Source organism: Argentina anserina, chromosome 2, assembly GCF_933775445.1.
Source record: "Argentina anserina chromosome 2, drPotAnse1.1, whole genome shotgun sequence".
NCBI lineage: Eukaryota > Viridiplantae > Streptophyta > Magnoliopsida > Rosales > Rosaceae > Argentina > Argentina anserina.
The window spans coordinates 11,847,182-11,874,398 of NC_065873.1; the positions used below are offsets into that span (position 1 = coordinate 11,847,182).

Genomic DNA, 27,217 nt, shown 5'->3' on the forward strand with positions numbered 1-27,217 from the left:
CTATGCATGTCCGCTATATCTAAGAAAACGCACAAAGATCGAATTGAAGCACTTAAAGACTTACAAGCTTTTGGCTCAAGTGGACTCTAAAATTTCGAAACTTCTTCAAGCAATTCAATCTTGAACTCTTCACCTAGATCAAAAGAAGAGGAGGATCTTTTCTTCCCCTTCATCTTTGACTCGGAGACAAATACAATTGCGGACCGAACTCTAGTTCCTGCATGTACTCTAATGGCACTCAAGAATGCTTTCATTCCCACCACCCCTGAATCAACTTCATGCATTGCTTTAATTCCACCTGATGAAGCCAACTTCTCCATTCCAGATCAATTGCTTGGGCAACTGCCTACGTACTCTGGTTCCTCAATGGAAGACCCTAATGTTCACCTTAGGGAGTTCTTGGATATTTGCAAGCTCCAATCGATTCATCATCTTCTCGAGAAGGCTTGAGGTTGCTTTTGTTTCCATTTACTCTTAAGGACGATGCTAAACGTTAGTTGTACTCTCTGCCTGCTGGAATCATCACCACATGGGATGAAAAGACTAAAGAGTGAAATTCAGAACTTCACTCAAAAGAATGGTGATTCACTCTATGAGGCATGAGAAGAATTCAGGAACTACAAAGAAAGTGCCCCACCATGGTATTTCGTTGGATCACTTGGTGCAATTCTTTTATGAAGGACTCGACACCACTAAAAAGAGCATGGTGGATTCGGCATGTGGCTGCACATTCATGAACAAAACCAATCAAGAAGCTTACACCTTGATTGATGACTTGGCCGACAACAATCGCCAATTGAGTTCCAAGGAGAAGAGAGGAAGCAAGAGCCGTGGGGTGTATGATGTTGCTTTAAGAAATCAGATGGCTACTTTAGAAAGAAAGCTTGACATTGTAGTCAAGACATTCAATGGTTCGAGCATCAACACTCAAGCGTGTGACATTTGTTCTTTCAAAGATCACACAACCGAGAATTGTCCAAATGGTGCAATGATTGAAGAGGAGTTGAACTTCATGGGGCAACAAAGGCCTAGGTACGATCCTTACTCGAACACATACAATCCTGGACTTAGAGACCATCCCAACTTTCATTGGAACAACAATGCTCAAGGTCAAGGACCTCATCCTTTAGGTATGTTTGTGAGGCCTCAAGTACCTCAAGGTTTTGTTCTCTTTAACTCCAATGTTCATGGTTCAAATAATGCATCTGCACCTAACTATGATGAACTTTTAAAGTCCCTTGCTTAAGGGTAACATAATTTAAACTCTGCTACTCAAGCTTTAGTTACATGTCAACAAGCTCATTCTAAAGACATAACCGAGCATAAGAAGCAGATGGGACAAGTGATCGATTTCATAGGCAATATCCATGAAGGGGGTAAGTTGCCGAGCCCAACTGAGTCAAATCCTAATGTGAAAGTCATAATGACAATAAGTGGGAGGATCTTGGATGCTTCATTGCATCCAATCAAGATGGCCGTGCCTTCTAAAGAAAAAGAGGCCAAGAGTTTCAATGCAAATGACTTAGAGAAGGACCATGCCTCCTCTAAGGCTTATGATGTCGTGCCTCTACCCCAAGGTGATCTTGCCGTGCATGACACAGGTAAGAATCCTAACTCTAGTGGTTTGGTTTCAACTAATACTCTTCCTCGTGTTCCCTTTCCCAATAGATTTGCAAAGCAAAAGAAAGATGACTATGATCAAGCCATGCTCGACATCTTTAAAAAGGTGGAAGTGAACATGCCTCTTATTAAATGCATTCAACAGAATCCTAGGTATCCTAAGTTTTTAAAAGAATTGTGCATCGATAAGAGGATGACTCGAGAGAAGGAGGTTGTCACAATAAGTGAGACGGTTTATGTTGTGCTCAAAAAGAAGCTACCACCAAAGCTTAAGGATCCAGGGAGTTTTCTATCCTTTGTACAATTTGAAATATGACATTTGAAAAGATAATGCTAGACTTAGGTGCATTGATCAATGTAATTCCTTACTATATTTATGCGGATCTAGGTCTAGGTGATTTGAAAAAAGATAATGTTGTGATTCGATTGGCAAATCGTTCCAACAAAGTCCATTTGGGCTATGTTGAAAATGTTCATGTGCAGGTTTTGAGCTTGATATTCCCTGCGGATTTCTATGTCATTGACATGGAACCAACTAAAATAGATGAAAATGAGGTCCCTATCTTATTGGGCCGTCTATTCATGAGGACTACAAGAATGAAAATTGATGTGTTTAGTGGATCACTCACATTTGAGTTCGACGGTAAAGTGATTAGCTTCAACATATTTGAAGCTATGAGGTATCCCTATTCAGAATTGAGTGATTATTTTTCAGTTGACATTCTTGATTCCCTTATAGATAACTATTTAGATACATTGACACATGACGAGTTGGCACTCACCATTGCCCAAGGGGCCGGATTTACAAGTGATGGCTTCAACATTTATGAGTTAGAAGCTAATGATGTCATGCCATCTTATGTTCTAGAGAATGTGACCTCTCTTGAGGTTGCACATGAGGTAAGTTATGTCTCTCCTAGTCCAATTCTTTTAACCACTAACAAAAATCTTCCCTCTGTGGTGCAAGCCCTAAAGCTTGATCTTAAGGTTCTTCCGAACTATTTGAAGTATGCGTGTTTGGGAGATGAAGATACATTGCCAGTGATCATTTCATCTGCACTTGACGAGAAACAAGAGGAGAGGTTGATTAAGGTTTTGAAATGACATAAGAGAATTAGCCCTACCATGTGTGTGCACTGAAGTTTGCTTGAAGATGGTTTCAAACTGACCAAGGAAGGTCAGAGACGTCTTCACCCACCAATGATGCAAGTTGTCAAGGATGAGATCACTAAGTTGCACGATTGTGGCGTCATCTACCCTATTTCAGACAGTAGGTTTATCTCTCCCATTCAAGTTGTGCAAAAGAAGTTCGAAATCACGGTGGTGAAAAACAAAGATAACGAGTTAGTGCCTCAAAGGATAGTGACTGGCCACTGTGGGTGTATTGACTATAGGAAGCTCAATGTTACATCCACAAATGATCATATATGTCATTGCCATTCATTGATCAAATGCTTGAGAGGTTAGCTGGTCATTCTTTCTATTGTTTCCTTGATGGATATAATGGATACAATCAGATTAGTGTTGCGGGAGAAGATCAAGAAAAGACGACGTTCACATGCCCTTTTGGTACGTTTGCTTATCGTCGCATACCTTTTGGTTTATGCAACGCCCAAGGTACGTTTCAACGTTGTATGTATCACACTTTCTCTGAGTATATTGGTTCAGAGGTTGAACTTTTCATGGATGACTTTTCTGTTTATGGTCAGAATTTAGATGCATGTTTAGAGAATGTAGAACTTGTGCTTAAACGTTGTGAAGAAACTAACTTGGTTTGAATCGAGAAAAATGTCATTTCATGGTTACGCAAGGCATTGTCTTAGACCATATTGTTTCATCTAAAGGAATTGAGGTTGATAAGTCTAAAATAGATCTTGTACGTCACTTACCCCTCCCCACAATTGTGAGGGATGTTCGATTGTTTCTTGGACATGCAGGTTTCTATCGTAGGTTTATTAAGGACTTTTCCAAGATTGTGAGACCATTGAGTCAATTGCTTTAAACAGACATTCAATTTCACTCTGATGATGATTGCAAACACACATTTGAGATTTTGAAGAAGCTCTTGACGTCGGCACCTATCATGGGACCGCCAGATTGGTCTTTGCTATTTGAGTTAATGTGTGATGCCTCCGACTATGCAGTTGGAGACTAGCTAGGGCAGAGGAAAAATAAGCAGCTATATGTCATTTACTATGCCTCACGAATGCTCAATGATGCTCAACAGAACTATACGACAACCGAAAAAGAACTTCTTGCCGTGATTTTTGCTTTAGATAAGTTTCATTCTTACTTACTTCAATCCAAAGTTATTGTTTACACTGACCATGCTACTTTGAAGTACTTAATGACGAAGAAGGATGTCAAACCGAGATTGATTCGATAGATTCTCTTACTACAAGAGTTTGATCTCGAGATCAAGGACAAGAAAGGAAGTGACAATGTTATGGCACCCCATTTGAGCCATTTGGTGAGAGATGCCGAACCCTTGGCCATTCAAGAGAGTTTTTCGGATGAGAAACTCTTTCGAGTTGAAGTAAGTGAGCCATGGTATGCATATATTGTGAACTATCTTGTTTCTAAGCAATTTCCAGATACTTTATCGCATGCCCAAAAGATTAGACTCAAGGCTTTAGCTAAGTATTACATTTAGGACAAACCATACTTGTGAAAAAATTATGTTGATCAAATCATTAGGAGATGTGTCCCTGAATCTGAACATCATTCTATATAGTTACTTTTTGCCATTCTGAGTCTTGTGAATGACATTTTGGTTCGCGTATAACTACTCTTGAGGTACTAGAATGTGGTTTCTTTTGGCCTACGATCTTTAAAGATCCATATCATTTTTGCATGACTTGTGATAGATGCCAACACATGGGAAACTTAGGATCTAGTGCCTATGACACCGATTATACATGTTTAAATATTTGATTGGTAGGGCATTGATTTTATGGGACCTTTTTCTAACTGTAATTGTTTCTTGTACATACTCATTTGTGTTGATTATGTTTCGAAATAGGTGGAAGAAAAAACCACCCGAACTAATGATTCTCGAGCTGTTGCAGATTTCATTTGTTCTAACATTTTTTCTAGGTTTGGTATGCCGAGAGTTATTATTAGTGATGGAGGATCTCACTTTTACAATTGGATCATTGAAGCGTTGTTGAGGAAGTATGAAATCAAGCATAAGGTTGCTACGCCTTATCACCCCCAAACAAGTGGACACGTTGAGCTATCTAATGGTGAGATCAAGAGAATCTTAAAGAAATCAGTTGGACCATCCCGCAAGGATTGGTCTCAACGATTATATGATGCTCTTTGGGCCTATAGGACTGCATACAAGACTCCTCTTGGTATGTTCATGTTTCGGTTAGTCTATGGCAAGGTGTACCATCTACCCGTGAAGCTTAAACATCTTGCATGGTGGGCTGTGAAGAATTTGGATATGGACATTGATGGAGCCAGATTGCATAGGAAATTGCATTTTCATGAGCTTGATAAGATTCGAATTGAAGCCTATGATTCGGCTATGATTTACAAGGAAAAGACTAAATCGTTCCATGACTGTATGATAAGGAAGAAATACTTTGTCGTCGGGCAGAAAGTTCTATCGTTTCATTCACGACTTAAGTTATTTCCAAGTAAGTTACATTCTAGATGGTTAGGTCCTTTTACTATCACTCACATTTTCCTTTCTAGAACTATATATATCAAGAGTGGTGTAAATGGGACGGAGTTCACGGTCAATGGACATCGCTTGAAACCGTACTATACTAGTGTTGTGGATCATGTCATTGAAGAGACTTCTCTCCTTGAACCTACGGCAAACAAGTGATATTTTTGGATAGTCTAGGCTATAAAATCTAAGCTTAAGCCAATTAAGGAGCCATCAACGAGTGTTTGCGTTTTCTTATCCCTTATCTCTTTTTAATTTTTGTTGCTTTTCACATTGTACATTGAGGGCAATGTAAGTTTTAAGTGTGGGGTGAGATATACATCATTTGTTGTATTCTATTGTTTGATGCGTATGTGTTTTGATTTTGTTGCTTTGATTTTTATTTTGTTGCTTTGATTTTCGATTTTTAGTGTTATTTTTCTGTTTTTTTATATTTTGTTTTGTTATGTTGTTTTTGATTTTGTTTTGAGTCCTAGGTATGCCTTAACTGTCTAGGATGAGTATAATATTTGGATTTATGGTTGATAGATGATCACGATATTGAATTGAACTTAATTGTTTTTGTTTGGTTAATCAATGTGTAGAAATTGTACGAACATATAGTAGATGAGGACTTTGAAACTTTGGTACATAATCAACATGTTCCCTACTTGTTTGAATTCATGTAACCTATGTGAGTTTCGAGCCATATAGGTGTCTTTCTTTGGAGAATTTTATCTATCGTTTCTTGGCTATATAACTTCATTATATCTATTTTGATCAATTCATATGCCATAGAATTGTAGTGAACTATAGAATAACTTATATTGTGAAACTTTTCGGAGCTTTATGTCATAATATACTTTGATTTAAAAAAAAATTGTTGGATCTTTTTTGGATTTTCACCACTTTAAGCCAAAAAGCCGTATATTCCCTATTTGAGCCCTGATTGGGACACCTTAGTATGAATCCCTTTGAGCCTACGTTAAGCTTTTTCTTTCATTTCCAACATGTTATATCGTTGCTTAGTATATTTATATCTCTACCTTAGCTTTGAAGATTGGCAAAGCCCATTCTGGGTGTTAATATAGAGTGATGATTTGATTCAAGTGTGGGGTTATGCTATGTATGTATGTGTGCCGTATGAAAAATAGAAACATGCCGTGAAAAAGAAGAAGGAAAAAATACAGGATACACTGTTTTGAAAATCGATGAAAAGAATGAAAAAATGATGATGATCACGGCATAGCTATGTTTTTGTGAATTTGGAGTTGTGTTGTACTTGTTGAAGGCTCAATAATCTTATACTTTAGCCTTTGTTCGTTTTCACATTGTTTAAAGTGAAGAGTGGGTCCAACATGATTATATTTGGCCCTTGTTTTTATGGAGTATGTCGACATAATTAAAGTGGATGTTCTTACTCTGCTAAGTCTTGAGGATGACATTTGTGATTCATTTTTCCTGAAAAATGATATCTTTGCCAAGCCTAACTAACCTTTATAAAAATTCGCATGATTCTTAAAATGAGTAGCTCTTGATCTGTGGAGTTTGTTTCATGAGTAAGCATATGGTTTGGGTTCATTTGTGCATATGATTGGTATCATTCTTGAGGTTTTCGATTTCACTATGTGCTCATAACTCTTATGTGTGAAAAACTTTTGAACATATGTCATGTTCTTGAGAGAAAAGATTCGGAGTGCATATCATTGTGAGTTGAATTTAAACTTGTTTTGAGCAAGTCGAGCTTAATATCACTTTTGTTTCTGCCATGTCTTACTTGTTATGCGAAATCTCATGTTTATTAACCATTGAATTCATCATATCTATTTCGATTGAGTGTTATTCTTGATGCTATGCGTTTGAAGATCTCTGAGACAAAATGATGAAGGCATTAAAGTGTTTTGTACTAGTAGTGTCGTTAGTTTAGTTGTATTGATTTTTACTTTATGTTTTGATTTCCCTTTTTAGTGTTTTGCTAAGGGACTAGCAAAGTCTAACTGTGGGGTTGTTGATAGGAGCAAAAAGTGTGACGTTCTGAATGTATATATGTCATATTCTTATGCTTTGTTACTTCTTATTTAGTTGTTTTAGATTCATATTTGTCATTTGTATGTTTAGGTAGAGCTAATGCCGATTATGATAGTTTTTAATGATGAAATTGTGATAAGTGTTAGAAATCCTTATTAAGCTATGATTTCTTACTCGATTAGGATTGTACTTTCCTATTCCTTATTTGTCGATTGTTTTCAGGAAAGACAAATCCTATTTGGAAAAGGAGTACTAGAGTTGTGATGCATTCCTAGTTGGACAAGGAGATCATGTCCGAGTTGGATAAGGAGAGAAAAGAGGTCGGCCTAACATTTCCTAGTTCAAGAAGGAGAGTTTCCTACATCAAGTTGGATTTAGAGTTCAAGAATCAAAGTCCATATTAAAGAAGATTTCAGCATCCCAATCCGATTCTATCTCCTTAATGGGACGACATAAAGGCTATTTTGACTCCTATATATAGAGGCACGGCCTCATTGTTCAATGATCATCAATCCTTGCACAAGTATAGCCAAAGCTTGGACCAAACACGTTCATCTCTCCAAGAACCCTAGTTCTGAAATCAGCCATCTTTCACCATCTTTTCTATCCAACGCTCGGAGCCTACGATATCCATTCCATTGGAAGATTTTGTGTACCTTCTTGTGAAGCCTTGGATGAATAACTTAAAGTGTATACGATGATCTTCATCTCTTGTTTTCAGTTTTCTATGTTCTTGTCTTGTTCTTGAATGATTTCTGTTTAGGTTTTGTTGAGATTTATTATGATCTTGTCTACGAGATTATTTTGGGTTTTCGATTTAAATAAATGATTTTAGGTTTTATGTCGTGTGTGTTTCTGTTTATACTTAGAGAATTTTCAGTGTGTTCTTATATTGCATGTGTGATTGATACTTAGGGTTGATGTTGCATATGTTAATTATCCAAAGGTACAAAATGTTATGATTCTTGGGGTTGATTAATTGTTTTGTTTCTTTGTCATATTCACTGAAAATTTTCTTAGGTTGTTATGTATACAGGGGGCTTAGCATGACTATCTAAGTTTCGGTTTGGACTTGTGCTATGAACATGTTATCTCTACTTGTTACTTAGGGTGGCACGTTAGGGTTAGTATGTTAGATTTCTTGTACTGCTCGGTGTTGAAATGGAATGTGCTTAGTGTCAATGTGATAAGATAACTTTGGAGGTTCCCTAATTGCATTATCGATTCTAGGTTGCTAGAGATACTTTCGGCATGAATATGATTGAGATTGGAATTCGTTGCTACTGTTCATACATGATTTGTTTGGTGATTGCTTATGTGTTGGTTGGTTGATCACATATATATATATATATATATATTAATTTAGGTTTTATATTTTCTGTTTGATCTGATCCTATATCTCAAAACTTTTATATCCTTTGTAAATTCGTTGTTAAATGTTTGTAATCCCTTGCCCTGGTTGGAATTCTGTTTTGTGAACGATACCCTCTTGCTTTATACTACTAACAATGTTTAGATGGTTAATATTGATGTCGAGTAATCGAACTGATCAGCCTTCCCTCCTTTACTGATCGACTTTGGGTTGGAAGCTCTATGTTAAGGTTGTTAAATTTATGATCAGTATCTACCGTGGTTGAAATTCTTCATTTTTATGTTGAGGTTGTGACACAACCAACCCCAAAATTTACCTTAATCTTGAGGTAGATCGTGAGAGTACCATTGTCAAATGAGATATACCAAAAATTTCGGCACAATCTCCCCTGAAAGTAGCCAACCCTACCTACACAAAACAACACTCCGAATATCTCAAATCCAACCTCAACGCCCGGAGCCACCATGCTCCCAAAAATTTCCAAACTCCACAATCATATCTCATAAATATAATTCAAAAATACAATACAAGGTACATTATAGAATATGCAATATTCGTTACTTAATATCATTGGACCCCTAGAGCCTGTAGCTCGTCTTAAACCACAACCACCCAATCCACTTAGATGACGGGATCAATAACAATCATACAATATTCTATAAACATCGAACTGTGTAAATTTATATTTAAAACAATGTCCCCTTTGAAAGAAAACACGAGACCATACAACACTCGATGAGTTACCAGACCTCTCCTTTCTAAACCTCTATCAAGAGTCTACTAGTACATCTCATCTCTTCTAGCGACTCAGTAACATCGATATTGTTATCGGTTCATCCCCTTTCTTCTGGTCCTCTATGCTCTGTCAGTTCATCCCCTTTTTGTCGAATCCATACTCTCATTGCATTGCCGGTTCATCCCCTCTCTCCATGTTCTGCAATCTGCAGAGACCACTAGTTTGTCCCCTCTCTCCTAGTGTCTCAATAATTCGCCGGTTCATACCCTCTATTCTGGTTCCGCCAGTTCATCCTCTCTCTTCCGGTTCTATACCCTCACCGCAAATGATCTGATGCTATCTCATAACATAACCCCGAGTCTCACTCGTAAACCGATTTACAATCACCGTCCTGCACATAATATCAAACCATCACAAAAGTGTCATCATGTTTATAAACAACTAACTCAATGTTCAAACACACCATTCCTCTAGTACGCTGTTGATACCACTGTAACATCCCAACTTGAGTTTATGTAATAAAACCCAAGGTAGATCATTAAAGAAACGATATCTATTCTGAAATAAAGATGGCTGCACCCAAACCTTGTTCAGGCTGCCTATATACCTTTTTGAAAGGGATCAAGCTACTCGTAGTTCAACTTCTGGGAATCTCATTCCCGAATATATCATCATCATCCTAAGTATGGCATCAAAATATCATATCGTAAAATCTAGAATCCCCGTTCCCATGCCTATGGCTCGTGGATTCTAATGGAATGACTACGTTGATAGGGCTTGCATATACCTCGTTGATTCCAATTGAATGACCGAGTTGATAGGGCTTAATAGAGTTCCAGTCAATTAATATCACAACCCTACCACGAGTATGCAACTATAACCCCAGAACAATCATAAATATTCAACATCATATCTACCATTAGTTGATACAAACACATAGTAGCCAACATTAAATGAACCCAAAGCTTATGGTAATAACACATTATTCCTACAAACGATAATCTAAATCCACAATCTCATAAAATAACCAAATTCAACAATTAAGACAACGATAAGTTCGTATTGACATATGTTACTCGATGGAGCGACTCACTCAAACACATAGCAGCCAACATTAAATGAACCCAAACCTTATGGTGATAACACATCATTCCTACCAATGATAATCTAAATCCACAACCTCATAAAATAAGCAAATTCAATAATTAAGACAATGATAACTTCGTATTGACTTATGTTACTCGATAGAGCAACTCACTGCCCCAAAAATGACAGCACGTACCGCCCCGCGCGTCGCCACAATGGTTGCGCGTGGGCCCACAAACTACCACCTCCAACCACTACGAATCGACTCGACTCCAGTATGATAATTATAGATCACACAAAACCAAACATCTTTCATACATGCACCGAAGTCCAATTTGGCCGGAAAATGGCTGGAAAGCGCCATTAAAAATCAGAATAGTGCTCATAATCTCCAAATCATGAATCCACCCAAATCGTAGCTCCAAGGACCCCAAATCGTGCCTAGAAAGAAGAGATAGGCTGGAAAGAGGAAGACTTGAGCTTCGATTTTGCCAGAAAATGTTGCAGCTTCGGCGACGATGGTGGCAGTCCCTTGCGGCCGTCGTTGTGCCGTGGATAGTAGTCAGCGTGGCGTGCCACTGGTACAAATCAACGGGAAATGAAAAGGCGGACGAATGGGGCTGGAAGGGTCTCGATCCGTGGCGGGACGACGTAGATAGACACCGGAGAAGATCCGGCTGGGTTTTTGGGTGAACAGTACCCGACCCGCAAAAAACTGATTTTTCTCCCCCTTTTTCTTTTTGATTCCCCTATTTATACTATTTTCTAAAAATGCTAAATACCCTTATTGATTCGTAACTTCTTCACACGAACTCCGATTCAGGCATGGCGGGTGTCCATAATTCGTATCAACAGCCCTACAACTTTCACGAATGAAGTTTTTCTGAAAAACTTACGCATCGAAAAATCAACTTTTAGTGTCGTTGCACTTAGTACGACACTCAACATGGGAAAAAGGCAAAAAGATTCGGGTCGTAACAGGTTGTACGTGATCCGCGTTTTGAATCTTTATGCGGAACACTGAATGTTGATGGGTAGGCTCTCTTTATCAATCTCGATCTCTCAATTCACTAATTTTGCTCATGTGAGAACTGTATCCCGATTTTGAGCTCAATCTCTTCAATTCATCTATTTTGCTCCCTGGAAAACTTTATCCAGATTTTGAGTTGTCTGATATTACATTGGTTATGTTATTTGTACGAACAGTTTTCTATATTTAAGAAAAAGTACGATAACATTCAATGGTTCTCTAGGTTTAGGAAGAGATATGATTTTTTTTTTGTTTTCAAATGAGCTTCCTGCTGAAAAGGAGGTAATTTCTTTAAGTGTCATCTATCTAGTTTCTTTATATATACATATATATATATATATATATATATATTTTTTTTTTTTTTCTTATTCACTATATATGTTTTGCTTTGGATATCACAGAATCTAAAGGAACAATTGAAGACATCCAAGGACCCAGAGGTCATTGAAGATCTAAAGAAGTGCGAGGGCTGTGCATGAATTTATTGGCTGAGTACGAGAATGTGGCTTCTGGAGGTGTGGCTGAAAGACGTCGAGACTTGGTAATATGGACTTCCCCACCTAGAGGAAGACTCAACCTGAATTTCGATGGGTCTTACAAGGTTGATGGGAGTGGTGGAGCAGGTATGATTGTTATAGATGGTAGAGGGGAGGTTCAAGGCCAGTGGCCTGGTCTTATAAGCTGGACCATCTTTCTTTCCTCTCCACTACAGGCCAAGGCAATGGCTTGTTGTGTGGGACTTGAAGTAGGTTTAGCGTAAGGTTGGAAGAGGCTCGACGTAGAGAGTGATCACTGTGTCGTGCTTGTCAATGCGCTCAATTGGCAATCCAATGATATGGTGGAGGTATGTCCGGTACTTGATGATTGTAGATCGTATATGCAAAGTTTTGATAGTAGTGTTATCCAGCATATATACAGTGAAACAAATAGTGTTGCTCATCGTCTAGCACACTTTGCTAATTTGAATAATGTAGTTGGTCTTTCTAGGAGGATTCTTGTAATGCTACTAGTATACGTGATTCGGATTCTAGGTTTCATGCCCCCCTTAGAGTTCACATATTTCCATTAATATAAATGATAAGTGTGGGGAAGAGCCTCCCAAAGGCTAATAACACTCTTAGATTCTTAGACATTACTTAGACAAATTGTGTTCACAGATCAAGTTTTCTAGGTTTTTGAGTTGTTTCGTGATATGGGTATGATTCTTCCGTGGTTTTGATGGGAATTAATGCATGCTTCTTCAAAACATATGTTGTCTGAATAATGCCGTATTAAGAGATTTTCGCCCTAGCCTGATGAAGTTCTTGAGCTCACGCTCCATTGCTGATCTATCCTTATTTGTGGACCTCTGGTTTCGATTCTGCTAGTAATGTACGCCCGTGATCTGTGATAAACTTATACTTAGGAATCATTTTGGTTAGGGGTCTTTGTTTTGGCCTACGCAACTAATGTAATTACCCAAGAAGTTATCCACAAACACCACTAATTTCTTCATTTTCTGATGCTTTGTGATCACTTTTGTAAACGTACCACTCTAGAACCGGTATATATGTTTAATTGTACATTGTATATACCCAATTTAGACCAAATATAATAGTCCAAGTAAGTTAGCTAAGGTTTCTTCCAAGAGTCCACACGCTGCAATAAAGTCAATTATGATGTGCAGGCTCAAGCAGCAGTGAGAGAACTATTGGATCGATACAAGGACGAGGAAATCAGCATTACTGTCAGTGGCCACAGCATGGGTGCAGCATTTGCAGCTCAAACAGCAGTAGACCTCGTTCGAGACGGATGTAATATCATAAAACCTACAGGAATACCAGTGCGTAAAGCATGTCTTGTCATAACCATCCTGTTTAATTTGGCTGGCCCTGCTCGCCTTTTAGGTAGTACTCGTCAACGGGTCAGGCCTTAGTACATTTAAATAAGTGGTCAGTCGGATCATGTTGAGTATTTTCACAAATATGAAAATCCAAACCCACATACCTAAAGCGGGTCTTGCGGGCTTTTGCGGGCCGGGTCGGGTCGAGCATTGAAGGCTTTTACGGGCCTGACATTCCGGGCTTGTATTAGAAAAAAACATAATACTCTTATTTAAGAGTTTATTAGAAAACAATTAAAGAATTATTAGAAAACATTCTCAATAAAAAGTCACAAATAAATTCAAGTTTCGAAATATTATCGATCGACACCAGTAGATGTGATCGATATATATATTTAGGGATCCTGTAAAAATTTTGTCAGTTTTGAACATAGTTTGACCGTCCGTACCTACGGTCAACAAAAAAAAGGCGTTTTAACATAATAAAATCTCATTAATCAAGGTTTTTGCCAAATAGGTTTCTTCGTTGCGACCACGCACGATCAATGACAAAAATTATGTGATTTCAAATATGTAAACGGCTTTCGGCATTCGCATCCTGGTAATGGGTCCTCCCTTAGGGCATATTAGTAGTGTTTTTAGTTTAGCATAAATTCTGACGGTCAAACGAGGTCCGCATTAGATGAAATTTTAAAATGGTCACTGAATATATATACCGATCACATCAGATGGTGTCGATTGATTGCGAGAAGTTTCTTTCATATAGTCGCTTCATAATGCAATAGTTTTATTATAAACCTAATATAAAGTTTATAATACACATTAGTAGACACTTAGGCGATCGACAACTCCAATTCGAAATATGGTCGATCGACACCAGCAAATGTGATCGGTATATATATTTAGGGACCCCATAAAAATTTTGTCCATTTTGAACAAGGTTGACCATTTGTACCTATGGTCAACAACAAAAAAGGCGTTTTGACATATTAAAACCCCTATTGACCGGGCCTTTGCCAAATGGATTTTCTTGGTGCGACCACGCACGATCAGTGACAAAAATTAAATGATTTCAAATATGTAAACAACTTTCGGTGTTCGCATCTTGGTAATAGGTCTTTCCTTAGGGGATATTAGTTGTGTTTTTGGTTTACTGGAAATTCCGACGGTCAAATGAGGACCGAATTGGATTAAATTTTTACAGGGTCGCTAAATATATATACCGATGACATCGGCTGATATCGACTGATTCCAAGCAGTTTCATTCATATAGTCGTTTCATAATGCGATAGTTTTATTCTAAACATAATATAAAGGTTATGATAGATTAGTGGACACTTAGGCGATCGACAACTCAAATTCGAAATATGGTCGATCAAGACCAGCAAATGTGATCGGTATATATATTTAGGGACCATGTAAACGTTTCGTCCGTTTTGGAAATGGTTTGACTATTCGTACCTACGGTCAACCAAAAGAGAAGCTTTTTGACATATTGAAACCTCATTGACTGGGGTTTTGCCAAATGGGTTTCCTCAATGTGACCGCGCACGATAGGTAATAAAAATTAGGTGATTTCAGATATGCAAATGGCTTTCAGCGTTCACATCTTTGTAATGGGTCCTCCCTTAGGGAATCCTAGTTCTGTTTTCGGTTCACTGGAAATTCTGACGGTCAAACGAGGTCCTTTTACAAGGTCACTAAATATAAGTACCAATCACATCGGCTGGTGACGATTAATCCCGAGAAGTTTCTTTCATATAGTCACTTCATATTGCTATAGTTTTATTTTAAACCTAGTATAAAGGTTATGATACATTAGTGGACACTTCGGTGATCAACAACTTCAGTTCTTAATACGGTCGATCAACACCAGCAAATGTGATCGGTATATATATTGATGGACTCCGTAAAAATTTGGTCCATTTCGGACATAGTTTGACCGTCCATAGCCATGGTCAACAAAAAAGAGGCATTTTGACATATTAAAACCTCATTGACCGGGGCTTTGCCAAATGAGTTTCCTCGGTGCAACCACGCACGATCGGTGACAAAAATTAGATGATTTCAGATATGCAAACAGCTTTCGACGTTCGCATCCCGATAATGAGTCCTCCCTTAGGGCATAATAGTGGTGTATTCGGTTTACCAATATTTTTAACGGTCAGACGAGGTCCGAATTAGATGAAGTTTTAACAGGGTCCCTAAATATTAGCACCGATAACATCAACTTGTGTCGATTAATCCTAAGAAGTTTACTTCATATAGTTGTTTCATAATGCTACAATTTTATTCTAAATCTAGTATAAAGTTATAATATAAAGAAATATAAAATTTTAAATCTAGTATCATTAACATATATAATATTTTATGTATAATTATTACTAAAAAAGACATAATTGATATATGTATAATATATTATATGCATGTATAATATTTTATTTTTTGGCTGGTCAAACCACGGGTGGGACGGGTTTCACACCTTTAAACTAAGTTTGGCCCTCTACCCACGGAAGCGGGTTTTGACAGACTTTCTAGCAGGCCGGGCCGAGTAAAAGCCCATCGGGCTTGCGGATTTCCGCGTACTTTTTGAATCCGCGGGTTAAATGATGAGGCCTACTTTTAGGACCCCTAAATGAATTTTCAGGTCTACAAAATCTTCACATCTTGCGTGTCCAAAACAAATATGCTCACAATGGTGAGCACCCTAATATCTGGATAAAGACATAAAGTTGAAAATCGACACTTTGAAATCGCTCTATTTGAAGATGCACTGCGAAACGCGCACGACTTGCAAAATTACTTTCATGGAGTTGCAGGGTATCAAAGGGAAGGGTGTTTTAAGCTCGAAGTTAATCGTGATCTTGCGCTAGTAAACAAATATGTGGATGATGGTCTCAAGGATGAATATAATGTAGTCTCGCAAAGTGGTGTATAGAGAAGAACAAGTCTATGGTTCAAATGGATGATGGCTCTTGGGTGTTGATAGATCATGAGAATGATGATGATGAAGGAAACAAATTAAGCTTCAAAAGTCGAATGTAAACAAAATCGATCTTCTACTATTGTGGAGTTTAAGGATGACCTAAATTTATATCGATCATTAGTACTTTTCGATCAATGTTATGTATTAGGAAATAAGAAATCAGCTTTTCATGCTTCTGATGATGAAGGTGCATGTCTTTGAGTTGGACTTTGTTTTCATCTCGATCACAATTCACATGGCTGAGATGCGCTCAATACTAGTACACATATTGTAATATCTCGGAAATTATAATTATTTTCTAATTATTATTCGGAGATATTTAAATTGGTGATTATCCGATTATATAGTACGAGGGCGAAAAAGAAAGTGTTTGAGCGATTTATACTCAGAAACATTACCGTGAGTGGTCAAGAGTTGACTTTTTATCCATTAGGAATCTCAGAAAACTTCATTCATGAAAGTCGTAGAGTTCGTCAATACGAGTTTGTAGACGCGCGACACGCTTTAATCGGATGTCGTATGTGAAAGTTGTTAGCAACATAAATTTTGTTTCCGTTTTTTGGATGAGTATAAAAGGAATGAGATGAGATTTAAAAAAATCAGGTTTTTTTCTCAAAAGCAGCTTGGTTGCTGTTTACCTGAGCTCGAGTACTGTTCACGCGATTTTTCCCTCTTGGTTGCCAAATCTTTCTCCGACCATATCTCCGTCGTCCGACGACGGAATTGAGTAAGACCGGTGGCGTTGGAACCGTCTCTTCATCCCCTATCGATATGGGTTAGTGTTTGGTACAGATTCGAGCTGTTTGAAGCCAAGAAATGAAGAAATAATACGGCTGCTCTGTTTGAAGAAGTGAGGAGAACTCCTTCCTCCGGCAACCAATGAAGGTGATTCTTCTTGTGTTTTGAAGCTTGTAGGATTTATATCAATACTCTAAAGCAATTGTATCTATTTCGAATTACATAAAGAGAATCGACGATTTCTTTTTTCTATGGTCTGTGAATAGTACCGATTTTATGTTTTTCGTCGATTGGACTGTTTAGGCTTCGATTTAGAATTTGGTGTCAACTAGAAAGTTGTTGGAAAGGTTTTTTAGTTTGTGGTGGTAAATTTTGGTGATCATCGGGGGTCACCGGAATGGTGGCGGCGCATGAACAGTGGTTCATGAACAGTGCTTTGTAACCAGTGTTTGTTAACATTGTTCAGCTGTAATGAATCGTCACCTGAGATTTTACGCATTGTTTTCTAAGCATTTTCTCATGCTATTAGCTGACCGATGAAACGAGTGAGAGAATCGCTCTCGGTGTCGTGGAAGTTGCACGCAGGAAATAAGTTGAGTAAAACTCACAATGATCATAATGATCAAAGTAGTGTTATAGTTATTGAATTTTGTTTGAGTTGTTAACATAGTCATTGCATCACTAGCATATAAAATTTGTTCTAAAAATATGTTTTGGTTTAAATTACATAAACTTGATCATCTACGGTTCATGGGTAAGTGAAACGCTATTTTAGTAAATGATTTGAAAAAAGTGACTCATAGTAAATCTCAATATGACAAGTCTACCCTTGGCGGTGACTCATATTTACGATTTTTTAAAAAGAGTGAACTGTGACATCTATATAATATAGTAGGTTGTGTATGTGTACAAATATGGTAAATACGATACATATATATATGAGTTGCTATATTATATAATGTTACAGTTTTTATTTGAAAAATGAGATTATATTGTGGTGACTATATTTATATTGTTGTGCAAGAGTCGCTTGGTTGTAGTACAATAACATGTGTAGATTGTTATATTGTACGTGGTTTTAACATTGAGTCTTGTTAAAACGTTTTCTGGTTTTCGGACGTTGTTGGCAGTAATCGAAAACAAGCTTTGGCCGGGTGTCGGTTACGATTTAGTTAGAGCTCTAGTTTGTCTGCCGGTGTACTGCATGAGGGGTAACAAATGGGTTGCATGGGTCTCATGAGTACCAATGTTTTTGACTGATATTGGGTAACATATGGGCTGCCCAGTGTCTGTCGGTGTACTGCATGAGGGGTAACAGATGGGTACTTGGGTCTCCTAAATGATTTTGGGTAACCATATGAGTTGCCGAGTGCATGTTGGTGTACTGCATGAGGGGTAACAGATGGGTTGCATGGTCTCATGAGTATCCATATTTTTTAGTGATATTGGGTAACAAATGGGTTGCCCAGTGTCTGTCGGTGTACTGCATGAGACGTAACAGATGGGTAGCTGGGTCTCATGAGTACCCATGTTTTAAATGATTTTGGGTATCCAGATGGGTTGCCTAGTGTCTTTCGGTGTACTGCATGAGGGGTTACAGATGGGTTTCCTGGGTCTCATGAGTACCCATGTTTTAAATGATTTTGAGTAACAGATGGGTTTCCTAATGTCTCATGATTACACATATTTTTAAATGATATTGGGTAACATATGGGTTGCCCAGTGTCAGATGAGTATGTTTGCCTTTAAATGTTATCTGTCATATTTCCTTTGTATGCGATGTATGTTATACTACTGGTTTACTCATACGGGCTGAAAAGCTTACGGAGTTTGTGTTTACAATCCTGCTACCTCAATTCGATGGTGTAGGGGATAGTTCTGCAGGTGGGGATTAACAGATTCGGAGGACTTACTCTGAAGATTTCTTTCTTCTGTTTGTGGTGAAGATTGAATGAATTTTACAATTCCATTAGTTATAATACTGAGGTATAAACTGGTTATGTATTATTCAAGTCTACTGATTCATGTTGTGGACTCAGTTTCGATACATTGTTATTATAAGATGATTTCAATATATTTGAGATTGTTTTAGATTTTTCATGGCTTCGAATTCGAATTTTTATCATTCGAAATTTCAGGGATGTGACACTTATAGCCTTTAATGGCATTTTAAGCACGACATTTTTCAAAAAATGTCATTGACAGAAGATTTAACGGTCTTTTTATAGAAAAAATGCCATTAAATTTTGAGTCTCCATATTCAAATTATATTCATGGCATTTACAAATGCCATTAAATTCATGAGGTTTTAAAAACGCTATGGTAATGTTGTTCTCTGGCGTTTGTGAACGTCATAATCTGCTACACCAAAATGACAATCATGTATTTCACTATTGAAGTTCTTTAATTATTAATTTCCTTTCAATATTTCAAGCTTATGAGATATGATACGATCGATATGCTAGTAAGATCATTCTAAAAAAAAAACAGAAAACAAAAATAGATGTGTATCTTAAATTTTCTCCAATTTAGGTGTTTTGCTCCAATAGCTTTTCTAAAAGCATTTTCTACATTTGCAACCATCTCTGTAGTAATTTTAGAGAAGGATTTAGGGAAGAATGATAAAATCTACAAAATAGAGAATGTGCGGGAGTTTGAGTATAAAATGCTTTTTGATTATAGTGCTTTTTGATTATATATAATAGAAAAATTATAAAAAAAATTGTTGGAGATGCTCAAAGGATTTGTTGCTTATGAATGCACTTCTTTACGTAGGGTTTATCTGAAGAATTTGCCACTAATTATTCATTCCAAATTCTTAATATATATATATATATAACTACTGAATGGTGGAGATGTGAAAAAGTGACCGAATACTAATTAAATAAGGACCTCCGCACTTTAATTCCAAAGCGGGGCTCCACTTTAAAAATGGACTATATTTATATATACACACACACACAAGGAGGATCTGAAGAGGATGTCCGCAACTTTCCTAAAGTGCGGACGTCTTTTTTTTTCAATCATCACAGTCTGATGACGGCGCCTCTCTTGCCAGATGGTGTCCAGGTCTCCAACTAAAGCTTCTTCTTGATAGTGGAGCCGCCAATTACCAGTTTGTGATTAGATTTCTACCGATTTGAAGTTTCAGTCACGTCTTGCAACCTAGAACCTTCGAACCTCGATCGAATTGGCTTCGACCTTCAATCAGACGTCTTCTGAGATGCCATGGCCCTAATCCGGCAAGAGGAACGCAGCCGTTGGCGCTAGATGCAGTTGAGAAGCAAGATGTCCGCACGTTAGGGGAGCTGGGAACGTTTGCTGCAGAACCTGCATATATATATATATATATATATATATATATATATATAGGGCTTTTCAGGTAAGGAGGCCCTTATCTTAGCTTATGATACGGATTTCTATTTTTGACCAACTTTTCGATCGAGTTTTCACTTCTCCACCGTCCAATATCTAGGCTATAACGTATAGATCATCTCCACAAAATTTCACCCGATTCCATCGCCGTTAAGGTACTCATAACTTCGATTCTCTACTCAAAATATGAACGGTTCAGGTTCGGCAAATTCAATCCGTCCATTGGTTTTGATTAGTTTGATACCTTAAAGATCATGAATTCGGCTGAAATTTTGTGGAGATGATCTATACATTATAACCTAGATATTAGACGGTGGAGATGTCAAAAATCGATCTAAACGTTGATAAAAAATGGAAATCCGTACCTTAGCTTAAGGTACGGATCTCCTTACCTGAAAACCCTTATATATATATATATATATATATATATATCATATAGATATATATATATATATATAGATTTCCTCAAATGCGGAGGTCCGCACCAATGATTTTGGTGCGGATTTCCATCTTTTTACTACTTTTTAATCGAATTTTCTCATCTCCACCGTCTAGTATCTAGATAATATTGTGTAGATCATCTCTGCAAATTTTCAGCCAATTTGGTAATTGTTAAGGCCCTCAAAATCGAATAATAAATGGACGGACCGAATTCTGTCAAACAGTTACCGTTCATATTTTTAACCGAAAAACGCAATTTTGAGGGCCTTAACGATTACCAAATTGGCTGAAATTTTGCAGAGATGATCTACACAATATTATCTAGATACTAGACGGTGGAGATGAGAAAATTTGATCAAAAGTGGTAAAAAGATGGAAATCCGCACCAAAATCTTGGTGCGGACCTCGGCAGCCAAGAAGGGCTATATATATATATATATATATATACCCAAGATCGGGTTAAGACTTTCAACCTTTTTTTATTTGAAGTTTGGTAGGAGTTAATAGCTAGTAAGTTCGGCCATCAGATAGGACTTTGTAATATATTTATGGCATGCAGTTGAGTGGTATGTATTTATGGCATTTCTTGAATCGGCTCTTCTCTCGTTTACATGTAACCACGTATCAAGTATTTACCAACTTGTGCATCTTGCGTATGCAAATTATGGATTTATGCCTAAAAACTTACTCTGGGAGAGTGGGAGGTGTAAATAAGCTGAGCTAATCAGATTCGGAAAAGAAAGAAGGTTCAATATTGAATAATGTTGAAGTGTGCGTGGCTCATATTAATGCTTCTAGCAGCTGGGTGAAAATAAATATAGCTAGGCTGCAATATGCGCAAGCTAAACTTATTTCCCGTCTTATGGACCTAGCTAGCTAGCTGGGGCGGGGCAGCTACAGCAGCCATATTTTGAAACTATCAATGTGAGTGTGTGTGTGTGTATTCTGTCTTCGATCTATACTGAAAAATTTGGTTATAGTTGAGAGTTGAGTAGATGACGGTAAGAATGAACACCGTACCTTATCCCATGAACAGTATGCACGAAAAAGGACTAAATAAGTTCAGATATACAGTACTTGAAGAAGAGCGAATCCTTCCCTTTACTAAATACATACCGGTTTAACCCAACAAAATCAAGCCAATAATATTCCATTTACAATTGAATCGTCGTTATCCGGTTGTGATCAATGATGCCCGGCCGGCCAGCGTCCGAACTCTGTTATATATAGGTCACTTGTTATTTGATTGATTAATTAGCATTAGCATATGGTCATATATCGAGAGCTTAGTCCGGCCATATCCAACTATATATTGATTGAAACTTCTTCTTCGAGAAGAAAAGAAAAAATGGCATATATAGCTAGCTAGGTTTGATCCGAGACCCAAGCTTTTTACCTTCTCTTTCTTATATATTTTAAGGTTTCCCCAGTCAATGTACGTTATGAAATTGAACAAATTAGTCCAGCTAGCTATATGGATATGTTAATTTAAGTCAGATATGCATGTGAAGTGAGACATAAACAGATTAAAAAGAAAAATTATTTGGTTCTAAATGATGGGATTTCATATCTCCATTTCCTTTTTCATTCATTCACCAGAAAGAAAAATATTAAAACAGTTGGTCAGACAAAGGCAATACGCGAAAAGATTTTCCAGATTTGGTTGCACTGTTTAATTGTTTGACTTTTAGACCTTGTTACCTATAAGTATAATGCATTTGATCCTACCATTATTATTCCTACAGAAAACTTCTTCTTCTTCTTCTTCTAGTTCTAGCTTCTTCTTCTTCTGCTGGGTCAGTATGACAGAAAGAGGTTCAAAGTTATTGTGTTTGTACCTCTCTCTGATATTTGCTTCTGTATCTTCATCTTCCGCAGACGCTGATAACTGTAGCTTTACAAACAATGGTGTTGGTAATAAGATCCAAGGGCTGTTTGTGTTCGGAAGCTCTCTGGTTGACAATGGCAACAATAACTTTTTGGAAACCAGGTCCAAAGCCGATTACTTGCCGTATGGAATCGACTTCCCAAGTGGACCTTCTGGGAGATTTACAAACAATAAAAATGTTATTGATCTCCTTTGTGATCAGCTTAAGCTTCCCCTCATTCCACCATTTCAAGACCCTTCCACTAAAGGAAGTAAAATTGTTCATGGTGTCAACCATGCCTCTGGCGCTTCTGGTATCTTAAATGATACAGGATCAATTGCGGTGCGTATTTCACTCCTTATTTTCATATATTCAAACTACATCAGCTCATGGTTCATATAAAAATACGGTTTTGACTTTGGTATTTCTCTTCTCATTTATATCAAACGCGCTTCCTAGTCTAGCTTTCTCATCAATAACCTGTGAATTGTGAATTATTCACAACCGTACAATGTGTCGATTTATATGGAGACGATCAAATATTATACTGATCGACGGTCCTCACATGAAGCCTGCGCTTGCTTGGGTTCAACTATCACATGCAAGCATGCATGGTGAGCTAGCAGATACGTACATAGCATGCATCCATATGATGAAATATATATATATATATATATATATATGATGTATATGTTCAAAAAAAAACACTAGGGCTCATTGAGTTAATTTACTGTAAACAATTGTCGTAGTATATCATGTCTGTGATCACTAGCTTCGATATGGGTGTCGTCTCAAAAGCAAGCCGCAACGCCGGGGCGGACCACGACAACTGCGCATGCACTCCCCACCTTTCGGCGGTCTCCTCTGTGCCGGTCGGAGCTCCATCGGCGACCTATGGCGGTCGGAATGGTGAAATCGCTGGAATCTGCCCAGAAACTTGATTTTTGAAGAATCCAGCCGCCGTGGATATCTGATGGAACTGTGACCGGCACAGACGAGATCGCCGAGAGGTGGGTAGTACGGCTGTGCTGGTCTGCCGCGCCATTGTAGCCTGCCGTTGCCGGAATCCATTTGTCTGCACTGTGCGGACGTCCGCACCTAAAACACCGTATATATAGTGTTTTTTTTAATTTTCGACGGAAAAATCAAAATTAGTTAGTTTTGATTGATTTCCTTGATCTCCATAAGAATGTGATAACTTGTAATCTGAAATGTCTGGTAGGTCTTATATTCTGAAATATGTTTCAGGGTAATGCAACGAGCTTGAGTCAACAAGTTTTGGACTTTGAGGAGGTGACACTGGCAAATTTAGAAGCACAGCTAGGGTGCAATTGCTCTCAATCGCTACCAAGCTACTTGATTGTTGTAGGAGTTGGCGGAAATGATTACATGCTCAACTATTTCCTAAGGAAATTGTACATCCAAATCAGTATTGAAAACTTCACTGCAAATCTCATAGCCTCTCTAGCTCAGAAACTTCAGGTAAGTACGTACGCGTACATAGAGATAAGTCAAATACAGACATATATCAAATGATTGAAGTGTTCGACAAAACATTTAGTCCGATATTGTTGTTGTTGCTGCAGAAATTGCACAGTTTGGGAGGCCGTAAATTTGTTGTTATGTCGCTAATGCCACTAGGCTACAGTCCTGTGATTAACAGGCCAAACATTATTGGCACCCCTTCACAGCTGAACAACGCAGCGCAGCTCTACAACGATCGCTTGAAGACATTGCTTGACTCTCTCAGATCTAACTTATCCGACTTCAGTTTCGTTTTAATTAACCAATATAACATTATATCTAGTCTGACTTACTCTCCTCCTTCCAGAACAGGTACCTTTCGTTTTACGTACGTCCTTCATGATGCATGCCTGCTACTATATATGTATTCTAAGTTATCACTTCTGCATGTTAAATACAGGCTTTACAGACATAAGAAACCCTTGTTGTGCAGTTGCATCCCTCTCTCAAGGTGCTTCCCTTCCCTTTCCGCATTCATGTTCTTTTTCTGTTTTCCTTAGACAATAATTGTATTTCAATCTTCTCTATGAACTATCGTCGTCAAGCTTGACACATGCATATGCAGGTGGAAATGGAATATCATGCGATAGAGGTGGGAAGGTTTGTGGAGATAGGACGGCTTACATGTACTTTGATGGGTTACATCCAACAGGAGCTGTAAATATTGAGATAGCAACCAAAGCATATGATTCTACTCTCCAGAGCGATGCTTATCCCATCAATGTCCGCCAACTCGCCCAGCAACAAGTTTAGTAATACTTCCTATTTCCCTCTATTTTTCTAGCAGGTTAAATTTTATGTGAAATAATTTTCCCCTCTGGTTTGGTTGTTTTCTTGCATTGCTATACAAATTGCCACACAGTTGAAGAGGTTCATAAGAAAGCCTGGTATTGGGCTGGTGTTGACGGCTTAACTTCTGATCATATGATTAAGAAGCAAACGAAAGTAGACATAAAAAAAATTAGATTTATAACCAGTGAGGTTACAATAAATGATTATGGTCTTCATTCCTGCAAAACGACTCAATAATCAGATATATATATATATATATATATATATATATATATTACAGAAGAATGTAATACGCATCAAATAGAGAGAAACATCATCTTTATTCATTGATAAAGAGACCTTATATATAGGCATTACATTGAGTATCTTGTTGAATAAGAAATTATATATCTTTTTTTATCTAGACTAACATATACTAATTAGAACAAGATACACCAGAAAATTACAGAGATAATTATCTTACAACACTCCCCCTTGTATCGCGATCCTAATGTGTCATGGTGCAATATTGTTGCCTCGGTAAAAATCTTGTCAATCAAAACAAAAACCTCTTGGTTCGACATCAAACTCAATCAACATCGTCATTTTTTGAGATTTCTCATTTGAATTAGTATTGACATTGAGGCATTCTCCAATAATAACCATCATTCAAGAAAACAGACAATTGAGTATCATTGATCATAGATCATATTGTGCCATAACTCGCAATCAACAAGTATTATCGAACCAAGTGGTCTCTCTACACTTTCGTAAAAACCACGGCCTAGTGACACCATCTACCACATTTGTGGAGTCACCACGTCACCAATAAAGAGTGACTACATGTCCATCTGTCGGACACAATCCTTATTGGCATAGTTGCATTATGTATCTCTAATCTAATCACTTCCATTTGTATGACTACTAGGAACATGATGAGACACAGTGGAACAAACCACGACAAAACTAAGTCGTTGAACTTCAACAAACAAGTTCTTCTCTCCCCCTAACAACGGGGAGATTGGCTCATCAAAAATAACTAAACGAAATCGCATGTTAACGTGTTTATATAAGCGAACATAGGTGGAAGTTCATGTCTTATTCAAAGACAAAATTCAACATCAAATAACTCATCATTATATACTTGTGGAGGCGCAATTTGGCACATAAAATATGTGGACGATAAACCGTTAACATAATCCGTTACCAACATACATATTGTTAGACTTGAACTCTAATATGTGAATTGTTACAACTGTAATGTCAATGATGGTGGAACAAATGGATACTGTAAAACAAGACACACTACAAGCCGTAGCTTATAGTTTGAATTGTTGGTTCGTTGGAAGCCTAGACACATCAACGACCATTACCGAACCTCTGTTTTACACTTCCTTGAATAATTCACTAATTTTCCAAACCCCAAATGCTACAAAATTTTAGAAGCAAGTAAAAATGGATGTTAGGAATCCAACATCATTGGTCTCACTGCTAGAACCGGTCGGAAAAGCACCAAACCAGCTGGAATACTCGCCGGAGGTCAGTGACCAATTGTGTCGAGCGGTACACCATGTTTCAGGTCTCCGAATGGGCTCAAATTTTGTGAGTAGGTAGCTTTGGATGTTACGAGTTAGTGGCCATAAGTAGCACCTCAATAACCCACCTAAAAGTAGGTGAACCGGTCCTCATAATGACAAGTTCGCAATCTGTAAATCTTGAAAATTTAGTCTTTTTTAACTTTTGTCATTGTTTTGGGTGCTCCATAACATCTAAGTGTTATGGTTTGAGTTGAACCATGATATATGTATCACCATAATATATTTTATCTTCAAAGTGAATCATGATAAGCCAATTTCGGCTTCCATCTTATGTCACATTCTCTTTAGCGTAGGAGGGTGTATGTCATTCATAAATTTTGCTAAAAAATAGGCTTAGAGATTGAGCATAGTTAACGAAGAATCATAGAGGGGGCTTATGCACTTATTAATGCATAGATTACATCTTCATTACTTTGGAGGAACTTTATTGATCCGTTTAACTTCTTTGTTCAAAAGAATAACCTAAACGAGTCATCGATTCATTATTCTGAATCATAGTATCGTGAAAGAATACAATTCACACTGTTTTGACTCATGAGATGCGATACATCATTAGAAGAGAAA

The 27,217-nt window shown here is 37.6% G+C and overlaps 1 protein-coding gene, 1 non-coding gene and 1 pseudogene across 3 annotated transcripts; 2 read left to right on the forward strand and 1 right to left on the reverse strand.

Moving 5' to 3' along the window:
• Window positions 1–540: 540 nt before the first annotated feature.
• On the reverse strand, window positions 541–645 carry LOC126785563 (small nucleolar RNA R71). Its single transcript, XR_007671093.1, has one exon. It is a non-coding gene; the product is annotated as a small nucleolar RNA R71 (small nucleolar RNA).
• An 11,360-nt stretch (window positions 646–12,005) lies between these two features.
• On the forward strand, window positions 12,006–16,397 carry LOC126783949 (phospholipase A1-IIgamma-like; annotated as a pseudogene).
• Window positions 16,398–22,664: 6,267 nt separating this feature from the next.
• Window positions 22,665–26,131, forward strand: LOC126785403 (GDSL esterase/lipase At4g16230-like). Of its 2 annotated transcripts, none has more exons than XM_050511082.1 (6): window positions 22,665–23,102; window positions 24,009–24,242; window positions 24,347–24,596; window positions 24,685–24,735; window positions 24,850–25,031; window positions 25,984–26,131. In XM_050511082.1, exons 1-6 carry the CDS (start codon window positions 22,695–22,697, stop codon window positions 26,023–26,025), a joined length of 1,167 nt encoding a protein of 388 aa, XP_050367039.1. In that variant the 5' UTR covers window positions 22,665–22,694; the 3' UTR covers window positions 26,026–26,131. The 2 variants fall into 2 exon arrangements, with proteins under 2 accessions (XP_050367039.1, XP_050367038.1); XM_050511081.1 differs by lacking the exon at window positions 25,984–26,131 and adding an exon at window positions 25,147–25,291.
• Window positions 26,132–27,217: the final 1,086 nt, after the last annotated feature.